Here is an 11,674-nt window from a genome sequence, read left to right as displayed (position 1 = left end):
TTTTTTAAGTTACCTTGATTTAGCGCTAAAGGCCTTTCCGTGGATACTTTCTCAACAGCAATGCTACCTTAGGTTTATCTTCTTTCAGTTTTCCTATCTGGTCAAAATGTGCAACTGCCAGATGATAAACAAAATACCCTAAAACTATAAAGAAGACTGAATCACAGAAGGGTTAGAAAACATTAAAAATGTGGAAGAGATCATTTTATGGACTCCGTGGTTCTGAGGTTTAAATGCTAGGAAGATCTCATAGTGTAAGGAAGAAGACCATGAGGTAGAAGGTGAAACCACAGAATCACTGGTCAAGGTGGGCCAACCACTGACTGTTAGTGGCTGACCAAATGAAGTTCACTTCCTGCTCACATCACAGTCATCTGTGGGTTGGTGACAGAGGTTCTAGTCTATGAGGTTATTCAGAAGGCCAAGCTCCATCCTGCTCAGACCTCTGCCATCTCCTAGGGTCTCGGATCCTCTATGTCTAGGGGAAGAATGTGGAAAGAGAACAGAATAGAGGACCCTGGATGGTTTTTAGCGACAAGATCTAGAGGTAGTGTATACAGAGCCTTACACTCACATTCCATTGGCCAGAGCTGTCATGTGACCACACCTAACTGCTAGGTGGGATAGAATGTGTAGCTTAGTGGAATTTGGTGAACAGCTAGCAAGGCTTTGCCACTCCTGCAAATGTCTATGGGGCCAGGTAGGCAGTAGGAGTGAAGTAAGCAGGAAGTCAATACATTCTGTGAGTGACAGGGCCTTGGTACTGTTTGCTTGTTTGAAGTAATGGCAGGGCTATCCATTACTCAGCTATAGCTTAGTGCTGCCACTTAGCTAAGAAGGGCCTCAATTGATTTTACCACTTGTTCAAAAGAAGCAAGGAATTAAGGTTTTCACATGTAATCTCTCATTTTAAATAGTGCTCAGTTTCTTCTTTCTTTTCATTTTCTCAAACATACTAAGATGGACAAACAAAACTCACTGGCAACACAGTAATAACCTTGAGCATACAGGAGCAAGGCCTGGGTGGGCACTTGGAGACAGAGTCAAGCAGCAGCCCCACTCCCCAGTGCCTTTGACTTGTGTGGGCCTCTCAGGTTCTGGGGCTCTCATTCGCATCTACATGCTCTGAGGCTGGGACATGTTTCTCAGTAAGTGCAAAAGGCCAACTGAGCTCTGCTTGCATTCGTGTTTTTGTACCTTTGCTGATGCCATACTATTCTACCAGGTAACCCAAGGAAGAGTTCAGTGTCTTCTCCTGGGATTTAACCCTCAAAGGCAGGACTCCTCAGGCAAAACAAAACCAGAAACTGAGGTCATTCTCTGCAGAGTTCATGACTCAACAGATAATTTGAAGGGAGTGAAAAAGGGAGGGAAATAAGTTTTTTTGGTGATTGCCTCAAAAATTCTTTTTCCAAGGAGAAGACACTTATTTCCAGAGCATTTCAGAAGGATATGGGAATCTATCGTAATGGTTAAGAGTCAAGCAGACATGATTGAATTTCAGACTCTGTTAGCTAGAAATCTCAGTCAAGTGACTTAATCTCTCTTAACCTCAGTTTCCTCCTTTGAAACCAATAAACTTATTTCAGTGGGTATCTGAAGATTATTTGCACCATGCATATGAATTACTTAGATCATTAAGTGGTTTATAAATATTAGTTGCTATTACTACTGTTGGCTATTGTTCTAATTAAGTCCTTTTATTTTATTTAGATGGATACTTTGGAAGCTTTGGGGGATGAATTTAGTGGAATGGCCAGATGCCCTTATGATGCCAAACAAGCCAACATTGCACTATTTGCAGGTAAATGACTCAATTTCTTCTCATTGCATTTGCTTTTGCGTGTTCTACCTGTCGCTGCAAACCTGCTCTGGAGGATTCGCAGAGTCACAATTGTACTTTGTTTCCCTGGTGAATACTGTAATTAAGAATGCCTTTTCCATTTGAAATTAGTATAGAAATTGCACTTTTGCCTCTTAAAAGAAGTCTTTGCCACACTTTTGCTTTTGTGCCTTTAGAAAAGGCTGACAGCTTTGCTCTGGACATGTGACAGATGGGTTAAGGCCTGTTCGAGTTCAAATAATAGAAAATCCCATCTCAAACCACTGGTATAGGTTGATTATTTAAGGTTGGAGTTGGTTTGATTGAGCAATTCTATAATATCATCTAGGACTCAGGTCCTTTTCATTTCTTACTCTCTCCTATTTTCTTTTCTGAGAGAGGCTGGCTGCTCTCACAGTCAGGGGATGCCTGCCAGCCCCAATTAGGGCCACATATCTTCTTGTCCACATATAGAAGAGAGATGGAAACAGACAAAAGAAGGTTTCTGGAAGCTCTCAAAGCGGTGAGGCCACATATTTCCAAGTTTCCAGCTAACACCTTCTCAAATATAATTGACCTGACTGGGTTACGTGCCTTTCCCTGATGGAAAAATTGTAGTGGCAGAGAGGACAGTGCTGATTAGCTTAGGCTGACCCGTTCTCCCCATCCTCACCCCTTCCATCCATTGCAAAGATTATAAAGCAGCAGCAAATAAGCCATCATTTTCAGATTCTCCCCATCCTCACCCCTTCCATCCATTGCAAAGAGTATAAAGCAGCAGCAAATAAGCCATCGTTTTCAAATTGTGTGTGTGTGTGTGTGTGTGTGTGTGTGTGTGTGTTTTAATTAGGAATTTGTTTAGGAATTCATTGCCAGCTGTGTATGTGGAGGTGGATATAGGGAAAAGTGTTGGTATAATAGTGATTGTCATAGCATATAATACAGCAATTAGCTATAATTTCCATTACAAAAACTAAAAGCTGCTACATCCTAGCTAGATGGGGAACTTTAGGGCTTTGATTATAGTCGAGATTAGCTCCTTGAACCTCATCCTCATTGTCATCATTTGTGGTCCTGAATCTACAGACACAGAACATAGAAACGGCTTGTGCCAAATTAAAAAAGAAAAGGTCCCTTGCCCCCCTATCCTTTAAAGTTAGAGCGCAATACTACTGGAAAGCAGCACGAAAGAAACACAAAGTCTTGTAAACCTCCATCAGCCTGGGCAGGAGCAAGCCCAATAGAAAGAGATGCTTGAGTATATTCTCAAGTGCATAACTTTCACTATAGCACCATCCTGGTACTTGAACTTGAATTACTTGGTACCGCAGGATGTAGGCTGCAGTGGAGAATTTAACTGTAAACTAAAAAGAGGACTTGTTATAGAATGAAGTAGAAAGGGGAAAGTAGGCAGAGTATTTACTAAGGCACCAACTTTCCAGGAGTTATATAAGCAAGCCACATGAGACAATACTATGGCTGCCCCTCCCCAGCCCCAACAGGTATATTTGAATAAGTGTTCATTGGAATGTTGGGAACCTCACACATGCTCAGCCCTTGTTAACTGAAGATTCTTGCTGCAACTAAATGGTTGTCATATTAGCACGAGTTCCAGAATAGTGCTCTGTTTTACAAGTAAAAGTTCTGGCAAGATACCCAGTGTTTAATATCAAACAAAAAAGAACACTGCAGAGTGGTCAGAGGAAGAAACGCACACACCACCACCTTTCACTATTCCCCCACTCCTCAGATATATCTGTATGACCTAGGGCTATGACTCTTTAATAAAAGTTGTGATTTTATAGGTACAGGTTTATCAATAGAAGGTCTGCTACTTGCAATTCAAATCTAAACCCAAAGAGTCAACACTTACTGATATATGGCTGTTAATAATGCATATATGAAGACAACTCTCAATTGAACCCGAGCAAATTTCAGTTAAGACCAAAGGTAGACATCAAGAATTCTGCTTAGGTATGTTTGGATAAGCTTTTATTTTTTTAACCATTATGCTTTCCTACAAATGAAAGAGCTTAAAAAATACTATATTATACATAGGCCACTTTGACATATTAATTTAAAAAGATATGTAATCCACTAAAAATGGACGAAGGAAGTAATTTTTAGTAATCTGAAATGTAATTATTGTTTCTATTACATCTACATAGATTTTGCTATTCTAAAATATCCCATTTGATTATTTGCACGGAGAACGTTTGCTAACCCAGGAAAATAACCACAAGTTTTAGGGATTAATCTTTAGTCTAATTCGGTCTCTTAAGCATATCTCCCAAAAAGCATGAATTCATAAAGAAAGGCAGTTTGAACTCAGTGTAACCCTTTCCCCCTTTTTTCTTTGCTTTGGCATCTTGTATGTCAGAATGTTTTCAGTTTATGATTTTGAAAATACCGAAGCCAGTCTCTCTAATTTAGCTAGATTGGCAGGGTTTAGTTGCTCTCATGACTTAGGCAAAGAGGAGCAGTGAGTGTCAGGGTACGCGTAGCAAATAAGTCAGCTCCTCTCTGTTTTTGAATCTCCCTTCTTCAACTCCCCTCACCCGTTCAATCTGAGGACTCCATTACTTCTGCTTGAACTTAAAAATTTCTGGTGATACAATCAGTTTCTAGCTTTCCCCGGCTTCCCAGCTAATCCACTTTACCACAGTGTGGTTGCAGCAGCAGTGTCCAAGGGGCCTTGGCCTTGGGACTTCAGTCAAGGACCATCTAATTAACTGAAGCAAACAACATTTTTCGTTCACCCTGTTTCATGAGCTGCTGCAGCTTAGAAATTGCCATGCAATTTAAAAATGAAAAATGTTTCATCTCTCACGATCTCAATTTAAAATGGTTAGGAATGTGGGCCAAATATTTTCCCAGCGACTCTTGGAATTTCCCCAGTTGTCCTATCTCATTTTCCTGATGTAGGAGAGCAATCTGGGGGATGTCTCTATTATTCCCCCATGCCCTCTGTCCTGCTCCCACCCCATCCACCTCTTTTCTTTTTCTTCCAAGATGGAAAACTATACTCAGCCACAGTGACTGACTTCCTTGCCATCGATGCAGTTATTTACCGGAGTCTTGGAGACAGCCCAACCCTACGGACGGTCAAGCACGATTCAAAATGGTTGAAAGGTGAACAAACAAATTAAAAGAAGAAAAGAAGGGAGGTGGAGGAGATACATGTCTTGAGGGAGATTGAGAGTCCCGAAGAACCAGGCTGTAGTTTCATTTTAGTAATGGCTTCTGACAGACAGGAAGGTGGAAATTGCATCTTTTGCCTCAACTGATTTATTTACCTCCCTCTTTCACTTCCCATGAGTTTCTGGATTATTAACAAAACTACCAATACCACTACAAGAGAATACATGACATTCATCTTTTCCTGCCTCAAACTCTCATTTCAAAATCCCAAATGAAAAGAACTGAACATTTCATTCATAGAAGGGAGTAGTGGATCGGAGGTGGTGGCATACAGAAAAAAAACGATTCACAACCCTGTATGAGTCAGGGTTGACAAGCGGATGTGTACAAAATCCCTTCTGTAATATGGGTATACCATCACGGAAAATAAAGTTACAGAGATATGCGATCCTCCTTTGGTCTTCATTGTTGGTTGCGACCACTTCCGAAACATACATATTTGTAGGCTCAAATGCTTTCTGAAATCATCAATGCTTGCATGTGTGAAGTCTTAAGAAATGTTAGATACATTTAGTGTTAACCATTAGACATTTAGTGTTAACCAAATGTCTAATGGCCCTACACTTTTAATTAATAACGTCTTTGGTGGCAACTGATTAAAGTTCTTTTAATTCTGTGTCACATGTCCCCAATTAAAGTTCCCAATTTGTCCACAGAACCATACTTTGTCCAAGCGGTGGACTATGGAAACTATATCTACTTCTTCTTCAGGGAAATAGCAGTGGAGTACAACTCCATGGGGAAGGTAAGAGGGGAGGATGTCTCACTTTTGGACCAATGTTGTTATGAATGGCCTTGAAATAGGAACCATAAAACTAATGACAAGATCATCATTTTGAGAGGCTCCAAAGAATGGTAGAAGTGAAACACTGTGTTGCCTCAAAGCCCTGCATTCTTTTTCAGAATAGTAACAGATTATATGGAACCTCTTAAATATTTCTTTTGAAAATGTAATCAACAGATCTTTGGTTGAATTCATACTGAGTTTCAAGTATCTTGAGATGTGGTTTCCAGGTATACTCAACAGTTTTCTTCTTTTAATTGAGTTGCCCCATACAGAGTAAATATCCAGTATCTTTAAGCAAACTGAGGGTCTTGAGTTTCATATTTATTGAATAAAGCAAAAGAACACTTACAGTATGTTCATTTCAGTTATTTTTACCAGAAAGTAGATCAAGGTCACTAAGTTGGAAGGCACAAATTCAATGCCAGGGTGGCTTGCAGAATCAGAGGAATTCAGAGTATGAGATTCAAGGCCAGAGTATGAGATTCGGGGCCCAAAGGCAGCTTGTGAGGATGGCAGAGATGGTGCATACAAAGTGTGCTTTTGTTTGAGGAAATAAAAAGCTAAGCAGTCTGTATGGAAATGAGTTTATGTGGCTGGGAGCTGATCCCCTGAAGGATTTATGGCTCTGTATTAAATGCCACAGCCTTATCTTTTAAAACATGCTGTTCCAATGCTGAGTTTTTCCTTTTTTTGCTACTGATTTTAGAAACACGGGATTAAATTAAGCACCTTGTTGTTCTGTTTCTATTTTCAAAGAAAGGCAAATTCTACTAAGATTGCCTCAAAAAGTGAGTGCATTTCATTTTCCATGTATGTTTTTCTTCTGCAGGTAGTTTTCCCCAGAGTGGCTCAGGTTTGTAAGAATGACATGGGAGGGTCTCAAAGAGTCCTGGAAAAACAGTGGACATCTTTCCTTAAGGCTCGCCTGAACTGCTCAGTTCCTGGAGACTCTCATTTTTATTTCAACATACTCCAGGCAGTTACAGACGTGATTCGTATTAATGGCCATGATGTTGTCCTGGCAACCTTTTCCACACCTTATAACAGGTAATCATGCCCTGGCTGTGTTGACCTAATCAGTTCTTCCCAGCTTCCTTTTCCCAGGTGTCCTCTAATATGCAAGATTCACAACGGATGGAAAAATTGCCATTCACTATAAGAAGCATTTAACACTGAGATCTCGTCAATAAATTAACAGTAACTTATAAGCATTAGTAGATTAGGATTTTAGGGAAAGTAATTAGGTAAATTATGACAATATCTTCTAATTATAGGCCTCATGTATAAACACTTCATGTGTTATTTCTCAACCCCCCAGTAATCCCGGAAACTGAATACTTTGCCCCCTTTTTATACTTGAGGAAACTGAACTCAATTATAGTACCTGGTCCAGCTTGTCAGTAGATAGAAGAGGCAGTTTCAAACTCAAGAATGTTTCTCCATTCTCTTCCTAGGCCATCTAACATTCTGTTTGACTTTTAATATTTCTACAACTGGATTGGTAAGTTTTGGAGTAAATCACTGGAAATTTATTAAAATGTTACAGAGTGAAAGTTAGGATTCAGACGAGTCCATCTTGAGTCCCACCTAAGGGACTCTGGGTATTATCCTGTCAGAAAAACCTGGATCCCAGCCACAGCGCCACAATCTGACCTCTGGAGGGCTCGAGTGAGGACTTATAAGTCATCAAATGTTGTATCTAGAAATACTTACTGTCAGCTATTCATTCCTATTTTTATATTTGTTAAGCTAAGACTTTTAACCATTCAGTGATACACTAGTCATTATTCCTGGAGCAGTGGAAATATGTGAAGTTTAAAGAACAAAAGGCAGGCAGGTATTTCGATTCTCTGGTACTCAGCTCTACCAGACCTCAAGAGTCTTAACGCTGTTGTATGAAAATGATCATAACCCCCCTCATGGTCACAAAATCTAAACACGTATACTATATTCTCATTTCTATATAGAACTTTGGATGTTCTATATATTCTTCCTCTAGGAACACACTGTGGGATTTGGGGGGTTGGGTTATCCTTTTTACAAAGACTTTTTAAGAACTTGATGAGTGCCTAGATGACAGGCACACACATGAGACTGGAGGATAGCATCTAGAAAGAAATGCTTTAGAATTGGGTAGAGCCCAGAACAGAGCAAGCTAAAGGATGAAATAATGTTCCTCAGTTATGTAGAGGGCGAGAGTCAAAGAGTTCCCCACTGAAGATATATGAAAATATGAACCCATATGCAGTAAAAGGTACTCAGTTAGATTTAAGTAAACTTCAACTATCTGTAGGGATTTTTTTTTTTTTTTTTAGATTTGAGAATAAAAAATATTTAACAAATCAGGCCCTGATTGTCCAGACTTCAGAACCCAAGTATCTAGGCTTATTGAAAAAGAATGCTGTCTTGCCATATGAGAATGCAGGAGCTAGTGGAATTTCAGCACACATTTCTAGTTTTTGTTTTTTGTTTTTGAGGGGATGAGTTACTTTGTGATTACAGCAGTAGATTCTTGCATATTGCAGATACTCCATTTAAAGGGTTCTCTTAAAAGGCCCTTAGGAAACATCCAATTGGTGCATGCTAATGGAGTCTCAGAAACAAATCAGAAAATGGTAAAAATACACATATCCATTTTCGTTTATAAATGAACAGTCACACTCTGGTTTTACTCCGGTTTCATCCCTCTCCACACTATCCTCCACTCATACAAATTTAGTCACTGTCAGGTTGTTTCCAACCTTTTAGGTGCTCCTCTTTGCTGTGAGGACAAAGCTCAAGTTCCTTGGCATGGCATACGAGTTCCCTCGTGGTCTGGCCTACCTCACCCTCCAGCTCCACAGGCTTACTGGAGCTAAGATCTGTCTTGAACATACCATGCTTGCTGATGCCCTGATCTCTGCAAAATTCACATGTGAATCACTGTCAGGTTGTTTCCAACCTTTTAGGTGCTCCTCTTTGCTGTGAGGACAAAGCTCAAGTTCCTTGGCATGGCATACGAGTTCCCTCGTGGTCTGGCCTACCTCACCCTCCAGCTCCACAGGCTTACTGGAGCTAAGATCTGTCTTGAACATACCATGCTTGCTGATGCCCTGATCTCTGCAAAATTCGCCCATCATTCAACCAATGTCTGTTCAATGTCCCAGTGAAACCCTGGGACGCTCCAAAACTCAGCTCGAGTCACTTCCCATGAGACCCTGTGCATACCTCTTTAAATACTGCTCCTATCAGACTGTCCTGGAGTAGCCGTTGTTATTTTTATCATTGTCATTTGCCTCCACAATGAACTTTGAGTCAATTGAGAACAGGACACTATGTTATTTACTGAGCATTTACTGCTTGAGATTAGTGATTCCAGAAGGTGAACAGAAGGTGGGAAGAAAGGAATGAAAGAAAGATGAAAGGAAGGAGGGAAGGAGTATAGTAGAGAAAGAAGAAGAAAGGATTTCACATGTGATTCTAACCCTGGTAAGATTATAAAATCCTAGGGCGTCTTTAATTAAGAGATGCCTCATCAAATACTTCAAAATTAGTCCTATTTTTCTTAATATTTAAAATAAATATGTGTATCTGTTACTTTAAGGAAAGGGAGATATGAAGAGAGTCTTACAAAATTAAATAAATAATGCTATAGTCCTAAAATTTCAAAACAAGTGGAGATCACTGTCTTATACACTCAGTTCTATAAACGATATGTGCGTGTGTGTATATACACACACTACTTTAAAAATTTACTACTACTATTAGTTTAAAAATACTTTAAAAGTCTTCCTGCCACCTTGTTTTAAATAAGCTTTGTAATCCTCTATTTCTTGCTTTACTGGTAATACTTAAATAATTGTGTTATGAAATTAAAGATAGCATAAAGTTCTTCTAATCACTGATGAAGTGATTTCCATATCCTTTCAACATTTGCAACATCCAGACTAAATCATTCTCTTTGCGCTGGATGACGTTCCCACATTGCAAAGCGCCGGCCTCGCCTTGCCCCGGCTGCTGCTGTAATGAGTCAGCCCACCACCTCAAAGCCTGATTAAAACTCCTGGCCAGCTGGTGCCTGCAATTTATTTGATCAAAATCAAGGAACAACTATAGTCAAAAACAAACATGGGTTCAAACAGTGTACCAAGATGAATGAATAATTCTCTCACCATTGATGAAAAAATCCCAAAATCCTTCTAGGAGTGCCAGACAAGAATGTAATTATAGGTAGAGATTACCGTCATTATTTAGTACTTAATTGAGCACTTTATTTGCAAAGTATTGGTGCTTTAAGACTTAAATTGTTCGGTCTTATGCAAATAAACAGGAAACAAAAACTGAAATGTACAGTGACTAATATAAAATATTCATGGGTTCTCCACATGTGCATTCTCACTCCTGGAGTCCTTAGCTTGAGGAACCAAATCCAGAGGAACAGCAGGTGGACAGTGGGGGCACTTTTACTTCAAATTTTCACAAATATTAGATATAGAATGTTTTCCAAAGATTTTTATGTTTGGGTTATTGCCTGATAATTAATATCAGGGAATTCATGAAACTTCTAAATCTTACCAGTTCAACCATTCTTCCTAAAGAAAAGTGGTTCCAGAAGTGATAAAGACATGAAGAATTTTTTTTCTCTCTGAGTCTGCTATAACCAGTCTTTCTTTACAGCCACTGATGCAAATTTGATTCACAGAAACATTCTCCTTACTAGGATCCTTTACATTTATTGTATTCTCAGTATGAACTTTAAATTTCAACTGCCCGTAATAGGAAATTTTCTTTGAAGTATGTTTTCCAAGCTGCATGTGTACCTGTTGCATAACACTATGTGTGAATGTCACGTTTCAGCATCCCTGGGTCTGCAGTCTGTGCCTATGACATGCTTGACATTGCCAGTGTTTTTACTGGGAGATTCAAAGAACAGAAGTCTCCAGATTCTACTTGGACACCAGTCCCTGACGATCGAGTGCCTAAGCCAAGGTAGGTACAAATATTTACATGGCTATTTTAAACTTCTAGAAATGGTGCAGCTTGCTCCTCCGACAATGAACATCTTTTGAACTGCACACAAGTGCCTTCCATTCTAGCCATACAGTTATAAATGCCAGAACAACAGAAAGGCCTATGTGGTCATTTGCCCTCATCCACTTAAGCAAGATTCATTGTTCTCTGTAGTTATATTTAAAACGATGACTCTCTAGTCTTTCACTTAATCTCTATATCTGTGGTTTATCCGGTATAATCCTAAAATGATAGGAACCATCTGGTCCAGCCAGCCCCAGTGGTCTATAGCTGAGAAAACTGAGGCCCAGAGAGGTATAAAATATATTGTGCAAGTTCACATAACTGGATAGATTATTCACACCACTCCTCCCTGCTTCCCTTCAGTTTTAGAGACTCATGTCTTTACTCTCTAATAAAATGTGAAATATAAATGGTGTTCCAAGGATTTTGTGACCAGGCTGGATCAGAGCTGAATCAAGACTCCGGGCCTAGGGCAAGAAGTGACCAGATGGTATAGCGGACCCCTAAGATGTCTCTGGTCTGCCAAGTTCTGGTCTGTTTGGGGTCTAAATGCAGTGCAGATTCCTCTCTCCCCAAAATCTGCTTTCATGGGGAACCTATCATCCAGAGATAGTCCAGAGATCTCTTGGTCCTATGTAATCCCCTTCAAATACTCACATTAAAGCAGTTAATTCATTCTTTCTAATTGGCATTGGAAAAAACTCTCCCCCAGCCTTTTACCTACCCTCTTCATATGGCACACACTGCATACCTCCATTATAGCATTTGCAATCTAAGTTGCATAGAAATATCCCTGTGTGTCAAGCTTCCGCCACTGAATTTGTGGTCCTCTGGAAGGAAGCCCAATGTCT

The 11,674-nt window shown here is 39.8% G+C and overlaps 1 protein-coding gene across 3 annotated transcripts in view; it reads left to right on the top strand.

The window, feature by feature from the left end:
- SEMA6A (semaphorin 6A) overlaps window positions 1–11,674 on the top strand; it is a 121,621-nt gene that overhangs the window by 73,458 nt on the left and 36,489 nt on the right. For all 3 annotated transcript variants that reach the window (XM_006913302.2, XM_015590544.2, XM_015590545.2), the window contains exons 7-11: window positions 1,714–1,804; window positions 4,835–4,954; window positions 5,680–5,768; window positions 6,640–6,857; window positions 10,647–10,778. In XM_006913302.2, coding sequence (XP_006913364.1) covers window positions 1,714–1,804; window positions 4,835–4,954; window positions 5,680–5,768; window positions 6,640–6,857; window positions 10,647–10,778 — 650 coding nt within the window. The remainder of the gene's footprint in view (window positions 1–1,713; window positions 1,805–4,834; window positions 4,955–5,679; window positions 5,769–6,639; window positions 6,858–10,646; window positions 10,779–11,674) is intronic.

The sequence above is a fragment of the Pteropus alecto genome, unplaced genomic scaffold (genome assembly GCF_000325575.1).
Source record: "Pteropus alecto unplaced genomic scaffold, ASM32557v1 scaffold20, whole genome shotgun sequence".
NCBI lineage: Eukaryota > Metazoa > Chordata > Mammalia > Chiroptera > Pteropodidae > Pteropus > Pteropus alecto.
This window is presented reverse-complemented; position numbering and strand designations above follow the sequence as displayed.